This window comes from Maylandia zebra, linkage group LG19 (genome assembly GCF_041146795.1).
Source record: "Maylandia zebra isolate NMK-2024a linkage group LG19, Mzebra_GT3a, whole genome shotgun sequence".
Lineage (NCBI taxonomy): Eukaryota > Metazoa > Chordata > Actinopteri > Cichliformes > Cichlidae > Maylandia > Maylandia zebra.
Genome location: NC_135185.1, coordinates 1,632,144 through 1,653,895, shown reverse-complemented (window position 1 = coordinate 1,653,895; position 21,752 = coordinate 1,632,144). Strand labels below are relative to the sequence as shown.

The following is a 21,752-nucleotide window of genomic DNA, read 5'->3' as shown; positions in this document are numbered from 1 at the left end:
ATGTATATATCATGTATATATCTATCCACTTAGCACTTTTAATTCTTATTCTTATTTTTATATTTTTATGACAGTATGTTTGCACTGAAGCACCGCAGCAATTTCCTAATGTTGTAAACCTGCTCAACATTTGGCAATAAAACCCTTTCTTCTGAACAGCAGAGGATCTCAGTTCCCCATTTGCTGTATAAAAAAGTATGAAACATTAAATAACACTTTTGAGTGGAATGACTGGCACATCTACACTCTGTACCTGGATGTAAAGCTGGAAGCATTCCTCCTCACAACAGCAAAATGATACAAAACGAATAAAACAAGCTGAAGGAGGGTTCGCAATGATAGCGAAAAATGAAAACACAAACAAATAAGCAATATAATTTTTTTTCTTTCTTTTTTTGGTTCAGCCAATTCAGGAAAACACTGAAAAATTTGTTGAGACAATGTACAGCAAGATGATGTGCAAGCTACTCCAGAGGTTAACTGTAGGAGCGACTTTGGCTGATTGTAAGTGAAGAAGCCGGGCTGCCACCAGCAGCAGAGCCCCTGCTGCCCCGACAGAGAAAATGTGTGTTTATTTACTTATTAATGCATTTTAAATATGTTGAAATGTTTTTATTCCTTTTCTAAGTGGACTCACCTCAAAAGCACGCTTTTAGTTGCACGTTATTGCTTCAACATCACAGATTGTTAGTTCTTATAAGCAGGTCGTCATCCAGGCCTTAATGTGTTTCAGACATGTTTCCAGTTCAATCAGTGTGTGTCACCAGACAAAGCTGGGTGTCATCTGCATAGCAATGAAAATGTGTGCTATGCGTTTGAATGATACTGCCTAAGGGGAGCATGTGTAATGTACATTATTAGGAATTAGGCCTAGCGCAGCACCCTCTATAATTAAACTTAGTGTCTGGAGGAGACTCCTCCTTTACATGAACAAACTGGATTAGATATTAGCCATCTGTTAGCCAGATATGATTCAAACACGTTAGCTAATGACCTTTAATATGCTCTGGTCTCTGTAATAAAATATGATGGTCAACAGTAATAAATGCTGTACTGAGGTCTACCGAGATAAGCATAGAGATGAGTCCACTGTTCTTGCCCATAAGATCATATTAACATTCACTAATGCTTTTTGTACTCTGAGTTCTAAAACCTCTGCAGATAATCATTAAGCTGTTTGATAACTACTCTTTCAAGAATTTAATTGGGCCAAGGCTGCTGGGTAACGTTATGGCTTATTAAGTGAATGGTCTGTGGTATGTTGCCCATTAATAGATATAAATAGGTCATATTTAAGATTGAAGGATTAATTAATGGTAGAACTCCTTTGAGCAGTCTTGTAGGAATGGGGTCTGAAATACACGTTGATGGTTTGGAGAAAGTTAATTACTGAAGTTAACTGGATGATCCGGGCATGTTAAGGATTATTGTGAATTATTATTATTAATCCTTGTGTCATCCTTAAATTCTGCATCCTTTCCACACCTTCCTGAAGAAAAATGTACACACACAAAATCTACCATAAAATCCTCATATAGCAATATTTTTTCTACAAACACTCACACACAGACACACACATCCTCTCTCAATCCATTTATCTGTTTCTCTCAAACACACACATATTCAAAGCCCATCAAATTTGTTCACACTTCACAGGTTCTGTTATTGAAGTTATCAGTGTTGTTGTGGTTTGCACAATAAATCTTTCCAAATCACTCTCGGGGCTCCCTGGTGGTCACACGGCTCCGTAATATGACTGGCAAAAATACAAGAATGTCATACATTGGCCCACCAGGGGAAATGATTGAAACTGGTGGAACGCAGTAAAAATGTCAAACATCACCACTTTTCTTTGAAATGAAACCCTGACATGACAGAATGCATGGTTTTATACTGAACAGGAGTGAATGGAGCGTTTTTGTCCAGAAACGTGTGGAGAGCACTAGACAAAAAAATAGTAATGCAACCAAATTAATTGTGTTGCTCATCTTTGACATGTCCAAGACTCTAGTCGCCACCAATACCCCATCACCAAACTATTTATTATATGGAAAATATTTTGGATTTTGTGAGTTTTTTCAATAAAATACTAACAATTCAAATGCTTAAACTGGCATTTAAATGGTTACAATCCTGAAAATAATTTAATGTTTGATCACTTTGAAAAGGGCTCAGTTTAATTGATTTGTTGTGTGAGGGTTTTATGGCACATTTTGCTGTACACGCCAAATGAAAAACAAAAGGCACAGAAGGCACACGTGTTATTATTACTCTCACGTCGTAACTTTCACTGTAACTGTAACTCATTTAAACCCTACACTGCAACCTTCTACGTGACCTGACGTGCACCTCCACAGAAATGTAGCTACACGTCGGGTCACAGCACACAAAAATGACTTTAAAGGCGTGGAAGGTTGCGGTGTACGGAGCAGTTTCCGGTTACGGAGTTAGGACGTCGATTTCCCGCAGAAGTCTAAATCAAGCTTCAGCTTACTATGGTGTGCACGTCCTGGTGCGAACCATACAGCGGTTTTTCTACACTACTTCTGCAAAAATAACTGACCCGTTTGCGGCCTTTCCAGAACATGAGTTGTGGTAATTGTTTTAAACAATTGACCCTAATGACCATCGGTTTTACGACTAATAACCTTTACACCACAGATTAATTAAGTCCCCATTTAAGTCTTTACAGCACCTCAAATAGAAAACGAACGTTTACTGCACGGCACCGTTAAGCCACGCCTGTTTGCACAACTTAGCCCGGGCTGTTTTTTCAGAAGCCCGGGGTCTTTTGGAGTGTAATTTTTTCATAGTTAGATGCCTGGCTGACAACTGTATAAAACAAAAACTACACACAATATTCGAAGCACATAGTGCACACTGTGGGAATTTACGACTGTGCGTAAATCCCCCCTAATATTGGTATGATCCGAGCTCAGGCACTAAGTGACCGAGCGAGGGGGCGGGGCAGCTGCTGCCTGCGAGTGCGCTGTTGGAGAAACGCAGCCAGGCAGACAGAGGAGAACTGAAGTTCGACCAGGTACCAAAGCAAATCATTCGTACTGTACAAATAATGTAAATATGACGGTGAATCATGAAAGATATCAAAGTGATCACTTGACCCATGTTACGTTACTTGCTCTTCAAGTGAATCAACAAATGAAAAGCCGAACAACAACAATGCTGTTTCTTTAGAGAGTCTTAGCTTACACGTGTGTTTATTTCATATTTTCAGTTGTTTCCCTCCACGGCTAAATAAATCGGTTTCAGTAATGCACTGATATACAAGAATGGACATAAGGAGCTTCTTTCAAAGAAAAAACTCTGGTAGATGTTATTTTATATATTATGCTTTGTATGTTGTTCAGTATATTTCTATGCAAAACAAGAGGAACTTCAACACACAGCAGTATATTCACAGCTGAAACCAGATATTTACACTTTATGGAAAACACAAGAACATTTTTTTACTGCACAACATCAATTTAGAGTAAACTTGTTTTGTTTTGGATAAATAAATATTGAAATATCTTTTGAATTAGTTAAATGTCAGAATAAAAAGAGACAGAGCTTCTATTTTATCACTTTCATCAAATGTAGGAGTACATGTACACTAAGTTTATTGTTAATTAATAAGAAACTGCAGAAGATTCCATTCTGAGCTGAAGAAGCTTCTGATAGGTTAGTAGAGTCCATGTGAGTAAACTGGTGGCACAGCTGTGGATGCATATAAGGCAAAACACAGAGGCTGTTTCTTTGACATGGGAACATCAAGAGATGTCAACCAAAACACCAGGAAAAGAACTGTGGAGCTCCATAAGTGTGGCTCAAGTTTGAATACAATTTGGTGCCATTTACAATTAAGAAATACAGACAGTTTATCTCTTTACTCTTAAAGTTAACAAATATGTTTTTTATATTTATCTAAAAAATAAACATTTAGTCTGATTTGATGTTACAATTAAAAAAGTGTTTTTATCCGAAGAGTCTGTAAATATCTGGTTTCAACTGTATATTTGATGATTGTCAGCACAAAGAGGGAGAGAGAGGAGAACGAGGACAGAACAGAGATGAACAAGAGCAGGTGAGACACACATGTTAGTCACATGGTTGTTTACCAGAAGTATCAGCGTATCACAGGTCCTCATGTATCTCGTACCTCGTGTTTCTTTTTAGGTTTGTTATTTTTCAAATTCTATATTTATTAAGTTCTGCAGCTTGTTTGCACAACAAGGCTGAATAATTATATAAACTTTTCTCAATCTAAATATTGGACTTTGGTAGAATTAAAAAATAAGTGTAGTGCAGGTCTATGATGATTTTTAGTGCTATCATCTAGTTCTGATTCTGGTTCTGTCTTGGTTAAGTCCTCAGTAGTCCTGATTTTGAACTGTTGTAGTCCTGTTTTAATTCTGGATCAGTTCTGGGTCTGGTTGAACTGGGGTTTAGTCCTCGTGTCTTGATGCAGCCAGACTTTGTTCTGCCTTGCTGCTTAATTAAAAAACTAGTTTAAGGTGTCCTGCAGATGTGATATATATTTTTCCCTATATGAAGTCATTCTTTTTTGAACAAAACTCAAAACAGAGCCAATTAATCTTTCTTTTCTTTTCATTAATTCCCCCCATCACACATGCATACTACCATTTAAGGCTAAGCCCCGGGGGTATCAATGTCTGCCTCTGCTTAGAAGTGAAAGAGACTGTAAAGACTTTAAACGACTCCATACTCGAAGTTGTGGAAACAGCTTTAAGCTACCACAATCAGCTGTACACTCAAGCTGTGTTAAGCGATTACACAGAGGTATCGATACTCGGCCAACTACAAAAGAAAGTGTCTCCGTCCAGCAACTTAGAGGCCTACAGTTGTTCGTTGCTACTGTAATGAATGGACAAAGTCCCCGAGTGCGTTCACGCCTCTATCTGAAAAACAGACATTTTTCTCCAGCAGTTATCGACAGAAAACACGTACCTGCTGTTTATTTCCTCACGCCGCCCAATTTTAAGTTACTACCAGCAGTAAATGCAGCCTGTAGATTCGGTCACATCGTCGACAGACAGTACCGAGAAACAAAGCAGGATGTGAGAAATAGTCGCTCAGCCACGAAACCTTTCGCTCTACAGCGGAGTGTCGTCCAACCGAATTCCCAATGCAAAGGCACAAATGTCATATTGTCTTCAATGGCAGGAGCATGTTAGTAGCTTTAACTGAAATAGTCTGCGAACCATCTTTAATCTATGAACCAGGGGGTTTCCGTTTTTTCATCCAAATGATCTGACGGAAGTACTGTGGGAATTCACATTTGCAGCTATTCCCTGAAAATGTTTCCACATTTTCAGCGGTCGCGGCTACACTACATTATTAGGCTGTCATCAGTGTGACAGTTTTACTCTTGATATATATCCGCATAAAACATTTCTCCTGGGTTTTCTGTCTATTAACTATTTGCTTGAACTCTTTGGAGGCGATTGCGATGTTTGGGTTTATTTTTCCCGAAGCGTTCTGAACGCATCCATGTAAGTCACGTGACTGACATCAGCTGATCAGTAGTGCTGATGGCGGAACTAACTGAAAACATGGTGGTTTTACTGAGTGCATTAGCTAACAAGGACTGCCGAAAAGTAAGTCGTGAAATGTGATTTAGTTTTCTAAATGTCCACCAGAGCCACGGGCGATTGTACCTCGGTAAATACTAAGATATGTTTTAGATTTCTCCATGAGAGCTCCGATATTTCAGCGAAGGCATTTGTTTAGCAGCCCATCCATTGCCCACATATTGCTTCTGAATGTTCTCGCTACATCGTGTTATCTGAATGAGCATCTATACCTCTAGCACCATACTAATAATGGGGTGGCTGCAGTTTAGGAATTAGAGACAGGTGTCGTGACAAGGTAGGTATCCCCGACAGAATGGGGAGCACGCGCCGGGCTGTCCAAATGTGGGGCAAACAGTGTCCCTCACTCTTGATTTTCTGTTCACAAACACTTCTTATAATGACTGACTACTCCTGAAATTTTGAAGGTTTTAGCTCTTTATACAGTAAAGTTACAGGAGGAAGCAAATAATTATCAGCTGAAATATGTTTTCCGATAACACGTGAACACAATAAATGTGTTATTTTCAGTTGTAACCCACAAACGTAACGGTAACGCAGCGACACTCATCTTTCACTGTTTCACTAACGTAAAACTTCCAATGGAGGCGAAGTCAACTGCATCCGCGCTCCCGACGCCGGGGAAGCAACCTACCTTGGCACGACATCTGTCATATACTGATCAAAGGGTTGGTCGTAGGAAAAAAATGTGTTTGTGTGAAGAGCGCTTTGAGTAGTGATGGGTCAGATGATACCGAAGCGTTGGTGGTGTATCAAGCACAAAGGGTGAAAGCCCGTGGGTGGATTGCTGGAGGAAAAGTCACATGACTGATGTAGCTGGTGATAAGGTGTCAAATTATATTTATGGGGAAGTGCAACTTTCGACTCATTTGCATCCGAGCTGAGAGGAACAGAGGAGGCTCTTTGGTGCTGTTAATGTTTCTGGCTCGTCATCACCAGAGGTGACAAAAGTACAAACTTTCTTTACTTCAGCAGAAGTGCAGATGCCTGGGTGAAAAAACACTCAGTAAGACCTAAAGTACTTGAACAACGTTTTTACTTTAAAGTAAAAGTGAAAAAGTGCAGGCTCAAAGTAAGAAAGTACAAAGTAATATTATTATTATTATTACATGAGGGTTGTTATATAAGCCACAAAATCATATCGCAATATTTCAAAGAAATTTGCAATAATGATGATATGTCTGAATATAAAAAAATAAAACTCGTTGGTGGTTGCAGCTTACAGATGGCAGTGTTTATTAGTGCAAAGAAAATGAAGGGCATTTCCATCCTTCCTACTTACTGTGACTGATGACACACTACCAAACAGAAAGACCTCAGAGGACAGGATTAGGTTAGGGATGGGGTGAAACCGAGGCACGTGATCTCCTGCGGCAACCCCTACAGGGAAGCAGTCAAAAGAACAACACAATAATGTCAAATATGTAAATTAATAGGCCTAGTAGAATGTTTCATGTGTCGCACTACCAAGCGCCAAACTAGGATCCTCACAGTATTTCCTTGTGTTTAGCTGTGCCACAGGGTGGTGGATAGTCTGTGTGGGCGGGAGCCTCCTCACAGGGGGGATTACAGCGCCACCTGGAGCCTGCAGGAGTGGCTGCAGCTGCTGGACTCGCTGACAGCTCTGTTCCGTTTGGCAGTGGTCAACAACATCTCTGATGAAGTGGTGAGAAAGTGAAACAGGTTGGAAAGGATATGAACTGGAGTGTGTGGTTTCTGGTGCAATGATAGTTTCTGAGTACATAGGGACTGAACAAACTAGCCACAGTTTGCTGCATGCAGTCGATTGGTCATTCACTCAGCATTACCATCCATCCAACATGATAATACAGCCATTTGTGATCAAAGTTGCTGCTAAAAAAACATGACGAATGACCAGGTGGGAATAGCAGGTGTGGGAGTGAGCTGTAGTCAGGAAGTAGAGAAGGTTGGTGATTGGCTGCTTCGGTCTACGTGCTAAAGTATCCTTGGGGAAGGTGCTGAACCCCAAGTTGCTCTCTCTGATGCAGTCACTGGATCAAAAGCGAGAAAGGTGAATATGAAATTGAAGCATGTTGTATAAAGCTCATGTAGGTTAGACAAGCACTATGTCAGAACTAATCTATTTTAAACAGCTGGTTCTGTTCAGATTTTACAAATGTTACATGTCACGAGTCAGCTTTTATGAAACGGAGACTTTGAATGTTTGGTTTCAACCATCAGCGTGACCCTAGTTTAATATAGGAAGAAATTGTCTTTACTTTTAATAATAGGTACAGTCCAGCTCGATGCATGGTGAGTGGGGTTCTTTTAGGTGAGATTTTCAGGTCTTCTCTGGCCGATTGTGTTGCAGGTGCTGTCCCAGTTGTCAGATGTGAGCAGCAGCCAAGCTGAGGTTGTGTTGAGTGTGCTCAGAGCAAGAGAAGAGGAGATCCGCTGCGCCCTGCTGGACAGAACCAACTCCATCTCCTCTGCTACTCTGCAGGACTTTGATTGGCAACTTAAGGTGACTCGTTATTTTTCAGCATGTAGTGGAGATATCATCTGAATTTCAGGAGCGGGACCACTCCTCCTTCACGCCCCCTCCGGCCTCAGGCTATAAAAGCCCCCCTTCTCCAATACCTGCTGTTCTCATTTTCATGCCCCACCCTGCCCCCCCATTTTTCCCTGTCTTCTCCTCTCTTCCTTTCCTTCATTCATTTCTCGTTAGTACATGGGGATCTGCCCGGCCCGAGAGCCGTCGCCAGTCCCCTTCGAGGCCTTCCCCAAACCACAGCACCAGTCACACTTCCTCATCGCCCATCGTTAGCCAGGATGTGGTGCCAGCTAGTGAAACTGACTTACTGTTTACTGCAGATATCGTTCTAATTTAAATATCACATCGTAGCTTAACATTCAAAACTGAATGAAAAGAAGCAAAAGCATCTGAATATTTACAGCTGTGGATCTCGACCTGGCACTCCCAGCACAGGAATGTCTGGAATCAGCTCTCTGTTTAAAAAGTCTGATTCCTGTGAGTACTACGCAGTAGAGGAGGAGGAGACTCGTTCAGCTGTAACTGCTTCTCAGTCTAAAATATAAAACATTTTTTGAGTTATTTCACACTTTTACTACATATTTCCATATGTGTTCATTCATAGTTTAGAATTTATTTATTTAAAAGGGACAGTGCAGTTATACATAGTTCAAGTGCAAGACATGAGACTGATGTACCGCACACAGGTTTATAGCTACTGCTAATTTACAACAATTGTCCCTTGTTGGGCTCACAATCTAAATAAATACATATTACAATAAAACATATATTTTCATAAAACCAAATTACATCAAATACAATTACAATTGATAGACAATAATTTAAAATAAAATTAAAATCATCAGATAAAATGACTACAACTTTGGTTTCCCTTTAACCACACTTTGACCTTCAATGTAAAGGATCTAATGTCTGTAATCAGTTTGATATTGGTTGGAAGTGTGTTCCACGGGTGGCAAGCCTTTATAGAAAAAGCTGACTGACCGAATGTAGATCTGCGATATAATATCTTGCAGTTGCCGTTCACCTTACTCCTAGTAACACGATTACTGTCTTGTCTCTGAATGTATCTACTGAGACACTCTGGGGCCATCCTATTTATACATTTAAAAACTAATTTAAGATAACACCAATGATTAAAACTCTTAAAACTAAGTAAGTTATATTTCTGTAAAATGTGACAGTGATGCCACCGAACCGATTTTTTTTTATCCATTATTTTTAAGGTTTGATTATATAAGGACACCACAGGCTGAAGTGTAGATGGTGCTGCTTGGGTCCAAACTGTCATACAATATGAAAAATGCGAAAATATCATAGAATGCATGAATAACTGAGCTGCTGAAGTGGGTATATAGTGCCGAATTAACTTGAAACGATTCAGATTAGCGTTGACCGTCTTAGAGATCTTCTTTACATGCTTGTCAAGTTTAAGATGTGAATCTAAAATTATTCCTAAAAACTTAAAATCTTTGACCTCCTTTATTTCTTCGTTCCCTGGGTTGATTTTAAAATCATCAGATGAATTTCGTTTCCTAATCGAAAAACACAAGATGATTTTGTTCCAGCCATTGCTGGACACCATTTAGATGTACCGTTAAGGTGTCTGCTGCTTCACCAGGTGCTACGTGTATAACTGCATCATCTGCATAAAGTTGGCAGTTGGCTTTTGGGCAGCTGGTAGGCAAATCATTTATAAACAAACTAAACAGCAACGGGCCAAGAACAGATCCTTGGGGAATACCCATTCTGTTTTCCAACATGGACGACTCTTCTTTATCAGCCCTCACACACTGCTCTCTTTTGTGGAGATAGGACTCAAACCAATCAACTGCTTTCTTTGAAAAGTCAAATTTTATCAACTTAGAAAGAAGTATGTCATGGTTGAACACTGCACCCACAACACTACCATTATCCAGATTACACTTAATATTTTCAACAAAACAGCAATTTGCCATTTCTGTGGAAAATTTTGGTCTAAAACCAAACTGCATTGGATGAAGCAGTTGATTAGTCTCTAAGTAATCAATTAACTGTGCTGCCACAACCTTCTCAAGCACCTTCGAAAGAACAGGGAGTATGGAAATTGGACGATAATTACATATCAAATCACGCTCGCCTCCTTTAAAGACCGGAGTAACTGCAGCCCTTTTCCAGTCAGTTGGGGATGTCCTATTTCTTATTGATAAATTTATAAGATGTGTCAATGGTTTTGTCATGAAATCTCTATATTTTTTAATAAAACAAGTATCCAAGCCATAAACATCCTTTGCCCTAGAATCTGATAATTTCTTAATAGCCTCTGTGACCTCTGCTTCATTAACCTCTTCAATAAAAAATGAGTCTGATGAATCGATAGGGCTATTTTTAATAGTTACAACTGGAGAGCTGAAATTTTGCATTAATTCTTCTACAGATTGTATAAAATATTTGTTAAATTCCAACAAACATGTTACTGGTAGTGTAGTCATGGCTTTCTGTAGTAGTTGTTGTTAGTGATGTGTACCAACACTCCCTCTACAAAACACAAGTGATAGCCTTAACTACACTGAGAATGGCAGAGGCTCTAAAACTTAACATGTTTTAGTTACTGAAAAAACCCAGCCTCGTGAACCGGGTCATCTAGAATCTGAAATATTACGTTTCAAATAAATCAGCTAAATGTTTTGTCTTTATTTTGTAGTTTTGACATCTTAGTTTTGATTGAGTAGGTGTGTCCAAACTTTAGTAGTTTTGCTTTGAGGTTTTCGATCATATAGAAATCAGAAGTTTTTTTCCCGCAGAGGTGGTTATCACTATTTCAAATGATAATATGAAATCTTAACCTTTCCAGATAGTTGTTCTTGTTCATGACTACCACCATATAAAACTTTACTGATAAGGGATTATATGGATAATTTTATGCAATCACAAATTCAGGCAAGCAAAAATAACTCTAAACAAACATTGGCAGAGCACAGTGGCCTGTCGACCTGTCAGCAACACTGGGATCATTTGTAGCTCATGTTTCATTTGTGTTTGTAGAAGGCAATTTTTATCCCACTGACTGGTCAAAGACAGCCGCATGAGTCAGTGAGCTGAATTCTTAACATTGTTGTTTATTCTGGTAGCATCGGTTTGACAAAGATCATACTCATTGTCAGATTTCCTTGTAAGCACAGACATTTCATCTCTTCTATGTTGTTTTTCTCGTCTATTCCTTCAGTTAGCTTTGTCCAGTGATAAGATATCATCTCTCCACACGCCTCTGCTCAGTCTCAGTCTAGATGTGCGAGAAAATGGAGTCCTCCGGCCTGTCACTTTGGAGATGAACAGAGATGAGCTAGGCATGCTCATCAGTTCATTAGAGTCTGCTAATAAGGTAAAACATATTAAATGCATTAGAGATATATACACACTACTATAACACTACTATATACAGTTTTCTTAGGAGCGCATATGGTAGTATAGCCCTTTGCAGCATCTATTTAAACATATGCAAGTATCTTGGGTGTGAAATTATTTCCAAAGTATTTGTGCAAACAGTAAATATTTGCACTTCCATTCGTTCATCCATTTCCTTAACTGCTTGATCGAATTCAGTGTCACGAGAGGGCTAGAGCCTCACACAGCTCACAAGGCCAGATACACCCTCGACATGTGGTCAGTTTGTGTTCACATTCACATCTACTGCCAGTTTAGGATCATTAGTTAACATAACACGCTTGTCTTTGGCCTGTGGGACAAACCAAGAAGAACGCACCCAGGCACAGGGAAAGTTGACACAAAGTCCCCAACCCAGTCGTAATGATTTAATGGTCTTCATGTCTTGCAGGTAGTGTTGCAGCTGAAATGATGGAAAAATTGTGGATTACTAATCTCCTTGAAGACCACAGAGCATCCAGAGGAGGAATATTATGTTCCTCAAGTGTGTGAAAGAGGAGCTCCCATATTTTGGACAGGGTCCTGTAGGTTCCAGCCATAATGATGTGATGAATGTTCCGTCATGTGCTGGAGCAGTTGGATACCTACACTTTGTTTTCCTTTTGTTTTTAGTTTTTTGCACCATGTTCAATAAATGTTTATTTTGCATTTTGTACTGTTGAATTAAGTGGTGTTTATTGATTTTAGCAGCAGTATTAACTGACATGTAAATCCAAAGTAGAGATAAACTAGTTTTCCCTTCAAGAGGGAAATTTTCACTTTTATGTGTATTTTACAGTCTGTTTAATTTCATTTTTCATGAAATTGGCACTCCCATATTCACACATTACTAATCTACATTTGGTATCTAAAATGTAACAAAAGTGAAAATACATTTTAAGAAATGTTTTACATCAAAACCACCTGCTGAAGTTCACACCAAGCTCCGTAATGGGAGGGAAGGTGATTTAAGTGACTTTCAGTGTGTCATGGTTGCTGGTGCTAAATGGTCTAAATATTTCAGAAACTGGGATTTCTTTCAGGTTTACAGAGAATCACCAAAGTAAAGAAAAATATTCACTGAATAGTAGTTCTCTGGGCCTTATTGATGCCCGAGGTCAGAGGAGAATAGTCAAATTGCTTTGATATGATAGAAAGGCAACAGTAACTAATAGTAAGTAATAATAATAATAAACACAAGACATAGAACACTCATTTGTTATCAGTTGCAAATCTTAGCAATATATCTAACATAGACAATTAAAGGCATCCACCGGGTGGTCTCTACTGGCTCGTTGCTCTTAAGGAAGCGGCTTGGGAGCAGCAGTTCTCGGAGGTTGTCATCAAGCCTGACATACAAAGAAACAAGCTAATCAAGGGCAACAGGTAAATGTTTTGCAGGTTACTCAGGCCATGGAAGAAAGCATCACAAGTGTTTTTTCCTTCCACCCTTCAGTCCACTGAATAATGCACCACAATTTGCTTTTGCTGCAGCAAATTGTACATGCAGTGAGCAGTTACATCAAAGTAGGTGTTTTAACAAACACACCCTTTGTTAATAAATTTGGCATACGACAACTCAGAATTTGAGTTTATGACAACCTGTGCTCATTGTAGGATTCTGCCTGTCAAGAGATTGTATAGGTTATAGGTTAGTTTAGCAAAATCTGAGGTTCACACGTTCAGTGAAGCTGCTTGGAAACTAACATACATTCGTTAAAAAACCTTGAATTTTTTCCAGCTCAGCGGCGAAGATTTCAGGTGAAGGCAGAGCTGTTTCAGAGGGCTCTGTGTGGAGGAGATAGAGTGAGCAGAGGGGACATCTGGGCCCTCTACAGTGTGAGGAGCTGCAGATGAAAACTCATTTTGACAACAAATGAATCGCGTCATTGCATTGAGCTCAACTACCTTTTCGAGCAGAATGTCTTGGTTTGAAGCGAGGCAGTAAGGGACAAGCTCATTCACCTGTACTTCTTTAGTAGGTGATTGTTCTGTAATTAACCAGCAGACTGCTTATGCACATAAGGTAGGAGGGAAGTGCAGACAGCTGGGGCAAACTAACACAGGTGCAGACAACACAAAGAAGCAGGGGAGGAAGTAAAACCAAACAGACTGGACAAGAGATAAATGGCACAGTGAGAAGCAATGTCAGGAAATGAGAAGCAATAACTAAATAGAGGAACAAAGACACAGAACTAAACTAAACATATACACAGCAGGAACACTGACTAATTTATCATATTTAGTAGGAATGGTAAACTTGGAAGGCTTAAGAATTAGGATATAAAGATATAAAGATTGGAAAGGTTCGTGATTTGGATTGTTTGAAGGTAAGATTTCATTTTGATATCACAGTGAAAATTGCTAATCTATGTGCTCTCATTTCCAATTCCATCCATCCATCTTCATCCACTTTATCCGAGGCCGGGTCGCGGGGGCAGCAGCCTAAGCAGAGAGGCCCAGACCTCCCTCTCCCCAGCCACCTCCTCCAGCTTATATCTCTGGCCGAACTTCTCTATCTCTAAGGGAGAGGCCAGCCACCCTTCGGAGGAAGCTCATTTCTGCCGCTTGTATCCGCGATCTCGTTCTTTCGGTCACTACCCACAGCTCGTGGCCATAGGTGAGGGTAGGGACGTAGATCGACCGGTAAATTGAGAGCTTCGCTTTTACACTCAGCTCCCTCTTCACCACGACGGACCGGTGCAGCGTCTGCATTACTGCAGCTGCAGCCCCAATCCGTCTGTCGATCTCCGGCTCCCTTCTCCCATCACTCGCGAACAAGACCCCGAGATACTTGAACTCCTCCACTTGGGGCAGGAACTCATCCCCGACCCGGAGTGGGCACTCCACCCTTTTCCGGCTGAGAATCATGGCCTCAGATTTGGAGGTGCTGATCCTCATTCCCGCTGCTTCACACTCGGCTGCAAACCGTGCTGGGGGCCCCCACCCGATGAAGCCAACAGAACCACATCATCCGCAAAAAGCAGAGATGAGATTTTGAGGCCACCAAAGTAAAAGCCCTCCGCCTCCGGCCACTGATCACCTCTCCCACCCCCCAGGTTCCATTAACCCCCCCCCCTCCATTTGCCGCCCCCCCCCCCCCCCCCCCCCCGGATGCAATGCCATTGTCACCTGAGCTCTCCTCTCACCACAACCCTGCTTCACCCCTATCCACACATCTATCCACAACAAAGCGAGCCCCACCCCCCACTCCAGCCCAGCCTCACATCTACTTCACAGCTGATCAGGTGAGAAATCAGCTCAAGAGGACGAAGGCAAGGAAGGCAGCAGGTCCGAATGGAATCTGCTCCAGACTGCTCAGGGACTGTGCAGACCAGCTCTGTCAGGTGGCCCTGTACATCTTCAACCTGAGCCTGAGCCTGGAGAGGGTTCCTGAACTGTGGAAGACTTCCTGTGTCGTTCCGGTGCCAAAAATCGCACACCCCAGGGAGCCCAACCACTTCAGGCCTGTTGCCTTGACTTCTCATCTGATGAAGACCATGGAAAGGGTCATCCTGCACCACCTTCAGCCACTGGTGGGCTCAGTGTTGGACCCCCTGCAGTTCGCCTACCGTTCTGGAATTGGGGTGGATGACGCTGTCATCTACCTGCTACACCGATCCCTCTCTCACTTAGAGCAGGTGGGGAGCACTGTGAGGATCATGTTTTTTGACTTCTCCAGTGCTTTCAACACCATCCAACCCGCACTACTGAGAGGGAAGCTGGAGGGAGCCGGAGTAGGCAAACAGCTGACTGCATGGACCATCGACTACCTTACCAACAGACCACAGTATGTGAGGCTCCATGACTGTGTGTCTGAGGTGGTAATCTGCAGCACGGGGGCACCACAGGGCACGGTTCTCTCACCTTTCCTGTTCAGCCTTTACACTTCAGACTTCTGTTATAATTCGGACGATTGCCATCCACAGAAGTTCTCAGATGATACAGCCATCATTGGATGCGTATCAGACGGGAATGATCAGGAATACAGGGGGGTCATCAGTGACTTTGTTGGCTGGTGTGAGACCAACGTACTCCAAATCAACGCCGGCAAGACAAAGGAGATGATCATAGACTTCAGGAGGAAGTCACCCCCTACAACACCGGTGAACATCCAAGGGAAAGACATTGAGATAGTGGACTCTTATAAGTACCTGGGTGTTCACCTCAACAATAAACTGGACTGGACTACAAATACAGACGTCCTGTATAAGAAGGGCCAGAGTCGACTCCACCTGCTGAGGAGACTGAGGTCCTTCGGAGTCTGCAGGACTCTGTTAAGGACATTCTATGACACTGTGGTAGCATCTGCCCTTTTCCATGCAGTGGCCTGCTGGGGGAGTGGATGCACGGACAGGGACAGGAGCAGGATTGACAAACTGGTGCGGAGGTCTAGCTCCGTGCTGGGATGTCCCCTGGAGTCTGTGGAGGTGGTTGGCGGGAGGAGGATGTTAGTAAAGCTGACATCCATCATGAACAACCCACATCACCCACTGCATGAGTATGTGAGTGGGCTGAGCGGCTCCTTTAGTCAGAGACTGAAACACCCTCGCTGCAGGAAGGAGCGCTTTCACAGATCATTCATCCCAACAGCAGTTAGACTCTATAACTCCTCAATCACGATGTCATAAGTCACTGGACACTGTGAACATCCACGGTCACCACTTCATGCATAATGGACCTTCCTTGACCTTCCAAGCTATATAGTTTATGTCTTCCATATTTCCATATTTCCAACTATATCCATAATCACATACTGTGTATGCTACCATTGTATATAGTGTATTATCTTACTTTTTTTCATTGATTGTACTTAATTGTATTTTTGTATTTCCTTCATATACAGTGGGGCAAAAAAGTATTTAGTCAGCCACCGATTGTGCAAGTTCCCCCACCTAAAATGATGACAGAGGTCAGTAATTTGCACCAGAGGTACACTTCAACTGTGAGAGACAGAATGTGAAAAAAAAATCCATGAATCCACATGGTAGGATTTGTAAAGAATTTATTGGTAAATCAGGGTGGAAAATAAGTATTTGGTCACCTCAAACAAGGAAAATCTCTGGCTCTCACAGACCTGTAACGTCTTCTGTAAGAAGCTTTTCTGTCCCCCACTCGTTACCTGTGTGAATGGCACCTGTTTGAACTCATCATCTGTATAAAAGACACCTGTCCACAGCCTCAAACAGTCAGACTCCAAACTCCGCCATGGCCAAGACCAAAGAGCTTTCGAAGGACACCAGGAAAAGTATTGTAGACCTGCACCAGACTGGGAAGAGTGAATCTACAATAGGCAAGCAGCTTGGTGTGAAAAAATCAACTGTGGGAGCAATCATCAGAAAATGGAAGACATACAAGACCACTGATAATCTCCCTCGATCTGGGGCTCCACGCAAGATCTCATCCCGTGGGGTCAAAATGATCATGAGAACGGTGAGCAAAGATCCCAGAACCACACGGGGGGACCTGGTGAATGACCTGCAGAGAGCTGGGACCAAAGTAACAAAGGTCACCATCAGTAACACACTACAACGGCAGGGAATCAAATCCCGCAGTGCCAGACGTGTTCCGCTGCTGAAGCCAGTGCATGTCCAGGCCCGTCTGAAGTTTGCCAGAGAGCACATGGATGATACAGCAGAGGATTGGGAGAATGTCATGTGGTCAGATGAAACCAAAGTAGAACTTTTTGGTATAAACTCAACTCGTCGTGTTTGGAGGAAGAAGAATACCGAGTTGCATCCCAAGAACACCATACCTACTGTGAAGCATGGGGGTGGAAACATCATGCTATGGGGCTGTTTTTCTGCCAAGGGGACAGGACGACTGATCCGTGTTAAGGACAGAATGAATGGGGCCATGTATCGTGAGATTTTGAGCCAAAACCTCCTTCCATCAGTGAGAACTTTGAAGATGAAACGAGGCTGGGTCTTCCAACATGACAATGATCCAAAACACACCGCCCGGGCAACAAAGGAGTGGCTCCGTAAGAAGCATTTGAAAGTCCTGGAGTGGCCTAGCCAGTCTCCAGACCTCAACCCCATAGAAAATCTGTGGCGGGAGTTGAAAGTCCGTGTTGCTCGGCGACAGCCCCAAAACATCACTGCTCTCGAGAAGATCTGCATGGAGGAATGGGCCAAAATACCAGCTACTGTGTGTGCAAACCTGGTAAAGACCTATAGTAAACGTTTGACCTCTGTTATTGCCAACAAAGGTTATGTTACAAAGTATTGAGTTGTATTTTTGTTATTGACCAAATACTTATTTTCCACCCTGATTTACCAATAAATTCTTTACAAATCCTACCATGTGGATTCATGGATTTTTTTTTCACATTCTGTCTCTCACAGTTGAAGTGTACCTCTGGTGCAAATTACTGACCTCTGTCATCATTTTAGGTGGGGGAACTTGCACAATCGGTGGCTGACTAAATACATTTTTGCCCCACTGTATCTGTACCTGAGCTGAGGTGACGCAAAAAATTTCCCCGTTGTGGGATCAATAAAGTCTTATCTTATCTTATCTTATCTTATCTTATCTTAGACTTTCCCAGGGAGGCTGAGGAGTGTGATCCCCCTGTAGTTGGAACACACCCTCCGGTCTTCCTTCTTAAAGATGGGGACCACCACCCCGGTCTGCCAGTCCAGGGGTACTGCCCCTGATCTCCACGCAACATTGTAGAGGCGTGTCAACCAGGACAGCCCCACAACGTCCAGAGCCTTCAGGAACTCGGGGCGGACCTCATCAACACCAGGAGCTCTGCCACCAAGGAGTTGTTTAACTGCCTCAGTGACCTCGCCCCCGGAAATTGGCGGGTCATTCCCCTCATCCCCAGACTCTGCTTCCTCCTCGGAAGACGTGTCAGTGGGCTTAAGGAGGTCCTCAAAGTATTCCTTCCACCACCTGACAATTTTCTCAGTCGACGTCAGCAGCGCTCCGCCAGCACTATACACAGTGCAGGTAGAGCACCGCTTTCCCCTCCTGAGACGCCTGATGGTTTGGCAGAATCTCTTCGAGGCAGTCCGAAAGTCTTTTTCCATGGCATCACTTTCTGAGAATCCTCAGAAAAATGGACCTGACGAAGGAGCTGCTGATCATCTTCTACCTCTGCTCCATTGAAAGTGTGCTGATGTAACACATGGGGACACTAAAGCAATCGTGCCAGAATGTCATGCTAAAAAGAAAGATTCTTTAAAATACAAGGGGGAGCAAGCGAGTCAGCTACCACGGGCACAGAGATAAAGCAGGTCTGATCAGAAACAGTTTATTACTAGGCCAGGGAGCACAAATACAACAATTTTAAAAATACCCTTAAAATGTACGTAATAAAATGTTGTCAATCTACTAAAACAAAATAAAGCAATTCTAAAACCCGTAAAACTACCATTTTCTACATTCACTAAAAACCCCCTGCTATAATTACGCCACATGTTCATTATGGGTCTATCAGCAGGCCAGGAATTCCGGCTTTAGAGCAGAGTCCACGCCAGCCCCATCTTCGGCAGACAAGGAAGAGCCTCCCATCTTCTTGTCCTTCCACGGGCCCATCATATCCCAGCCCAGCTTGCTCTCTGCACCCGAATCCATCATGCGACCACCGCCACAGCTCCCCTTGCGTCGGTGTCCTGTAACAAACAAATAGGGGCCAGAACAATGGTCCCAGAAGCGGCCCTGGCTCATGGCCATGGCGACCCTTTCCCAACCCAGCTGCACCCAGTAAACAACAGTAGAGACTAGTGATGGGACGTTCTGTATCGAGGCTTCGAAGCTTGTGTCGAGTAATGGAGGGGGCGTTTCCGCGATGCGCGTATCGAGGCTTGCTTCATTTATGGGAGGAGCTGAAAATGATGACGTCTGAAGCCTCGCTGCCCGACTGTACCACGTGACTGGTTCATGAAGTGGTTCGAACTTTGCTGCGAGCTATGACAGATATAAACCCCTCAGACTTCATTCAAAAATGTGGGTGTTTGATGGAGAGTTGCGGTTAGTGAGAGTTAGAGACCGTTTGGAGGTTTATGAGAGTGAGGAGAGAAAGTCAGGAGAGAATGGAGCCAGCTAAGAAGAGGAGGATGTCCTCCCCTGTGTGGGAACATTTTGATTTCATTCCTCCCAACAAGGTATGTAAATTTCTACAGAAGATGTATTTTCATAATACTGATGGTGCAATACAATTAATATTAAGCTGTCTTTACTTTTGTACAAGGTGAAGTGTTTGCTATGTGCCAGGGAGCTGGGATATAACAACAACACCTCATCCATGCTTAGGCACTACAGAGCTTTGCATGAGAATAAGAGGAACACCGATTGTGGAGCAAGACCAGGTGAGCCATCAAATGCCATGATAAATATAAACTAAATGATATACCAATATTATACAATATTATACAACTGTAATAAGTGACGTGTGTGATATTTATATCTGTGCTTTGTCTTTATTGTCTTTCTTCAGGAGAACAATCTCAAATAAATGAAGACCTGGTTAGCATGGTGATTGAGGACTCCCAGCCATTTAGCATTGTGGAGGACAAAGGATTTAAAAGATTTGTTAAATCATTAAATCCTAGCTATGTTCTCCCCACTAAAAAGGTCATAAAAGCAGTGAAAATGTAGTTTTTACAGAATAAAATGTGAACAGGCAGGACTGAGGCTCAAAGCCTCAGTGTGTAGCTGTCCATACCTCAACGTTACAAAAGCACAACTACTGTCCACACCCCAACCACACCTCACCTCACAGTAAATGATCATTTCCATTTCAAGCATTTCCAAATAATCATTTCCCATACTGCCAGTATAAATATACACAGTATACTGCATCACTACAATATACATGTTTTACACACTCCTTTTGTTGTTGACATTTACAGGCTGTGTGCAAAATGCCACACTCTTCAAATTCATGCCAGCTATTATTTTTACGTCCAGTAGGTGTCCTGCTAGAGCAAATGAAGCTTCATGAAGCTTTGCGCTGGAGTGAACCAATTGGATGAAAAGCTTCAGTGCTTCATGAAGCTTCATCTGCCCATCACTAGTAGAGACCCTACAAATGAAGGCAGAGGTAAACCTCTGTACTTAAGACCAGCGCTCACCACTACTCTCTGCCAAGTCTTCAGCTTACCTACAGTTAGTTCTGGTTGTCACTGAGTATTCATCAAAACAGATTTTTTTCATGGTGAGATTAATCCTGTGCTCTCAACCTGCAGTCAACCTGCTGTCTGTCATTTCCTCTGCTGGCCATATTCACCATCATCCCGACGCTGGTCAGTACGAGACAGCTCAGTGCAAAAAGCTCTCTTTTTCACTCACCTGCCCTCCTGTCACAGCACCCACGTAACACCTAGAAACAGCACTGCCTCACCCGGACCTCTTCCCCCTCTCGTGCCTAAAAACCTCCACCTGCCAAGTAAGACAAGATCTGTTTATACTTGGTTCTCATCTGGACTCCATCAGCCTCGTTCTTAACTCTGTTTTCCTCTCGTTCTAGTTCTCCGTGACACCTTGCTGCATTACCTGTTCCAAGGCCCCGTGCACATTCCCCCTTGCCACTGAATAGGTCAGGGGTCGGCAACCTGCGGCTCCGGAGCCGCATGCGGCTCTTTAGTCCTTATACTGCGGCTCCGCGTGGTTTGGGAAAATAAATTAGAAGTATTTAGCTGAAGTGTATTTTATTTATATTAGTTCTTTTTTAACTTGTAGAAATTGGAAGATTATTTTCATATTGAAATATAAAAATAAAATTATATTCTATTATTTTTTCATCGCTCAAAATAAGCGTCACACTCGCGGAAGCCGGTGTACCTGCCGAAACGCCGTACATTTATTGCCGTACATTTATCAAGACTTTCAACCCCAGGTAGGCCAGTTATGGATCTTCGAATCCACATTATGTCAGTGGCTATTCTCCACTGTGAACTATGTTACAAACAAACACCGCTCACGCCTCACAGAGGACAGCTTACAGTCCTGCATAAAGATGAAAGTGACCTAGCACAGCCCCGATTCGCAGACGCTGTGTATTCTGCCCTCACTGCTACAGTGGATACAGTTATGCAGATAGATAAACTCCTCAACAACTGACAGGTGTATCGTCCCTTTTATTGACGCTGCCTTCAATTATCAACAGAGTGAAAAAGCAATGCTTTCTGTAAAACAGCAAAGAGGATGGATGCAGATGTTTATCCGAACATGCTGAGTCAGTCTTTTCTCAAAGTGTGCTGCATTACTAACTC

The 21,752-nt window shown here is 42.4% G+C and overlaps 2 protein-coding genes across 3 annotated transcripts in view; one reads left to right on the top strand and one right to left on the bottom strand.

The window, feature by feature from the left end:
• Positions 1-5,441, bottom strand: part of atp10d (ATPase phospholipid transporting 10D) — a 42,218-nt gene extending 36,777 nt beyond the window's left edge. Inside the window, exon 1 of the mRNA XM_014408196.4 lies at positions 4,969-5,441. The gene's annotated coding sequence lies outside the window, so the exon portion shown is untranslated. The remainder of the gene's footprint in view (positions 1-4,968) is intronic.
• A 43-nt stretch (positions 5,442-5,484) lies between these two features.
• commd8 (COMM domain containing 8) lies at positions 5,485-12,203 on the top strand. 2 transcript variants are annotated; one of them, XM_004564172.2, is made up of 5 exons: positions 5,485-5,618; positions 7,123-7,278; positions 7,945-8,097; positions 11,333-11,488; positions 11,942-12,203. In XM_004564172.2, exons 1-5 carry the CDS (start codon positions 5,553-5,555, stop codon positions 11,960-11,962), a joined length of 552 nt encoding a protein of 183 aa, XP_004564229.1. In that variant the 5' UTR covers positions 5,485-5,552; the 3' UTR covers positions 11,963-12,203. The 2 variants fall into 2 exon arrangements, with proteins under 2 accessions (XP_004564229.1, XP_004564230.1); XM_004564173.2 differs by having other exon boundaries at positions 5,609-5,682.
• Positions 12,204-21,752: the final 9,549 nt, after the last annotated feature.

What these genes read in the sequence shown, in the direction of transcription:
- commd8 (XM_004564172.2), top strand. Translation starts at nt 5,553, where the DNA reads ATGGCGGAACTAACTGAAAACATGGTGGTTTTACTGAGTGCATTAGCT. An exon ending in CTAACAAGGACTGCCGAAAA is followed by an intron (nt 5,619 to 7,122) that starts GTAAGTCGTGAA and finishes CCTTGTGTTTAG; the next exon opens with CTGTGCCACAGGGTGGTGGA. An exon ending in CATTAGAGTCTGCTAATAAG is followed by an intron (nt 11,489 to 11,941) that starts GTAAAACATATT and finishes CATGTCTTGCAG; the next exon opens with GTAGTGTTGCAGCTGAAATG.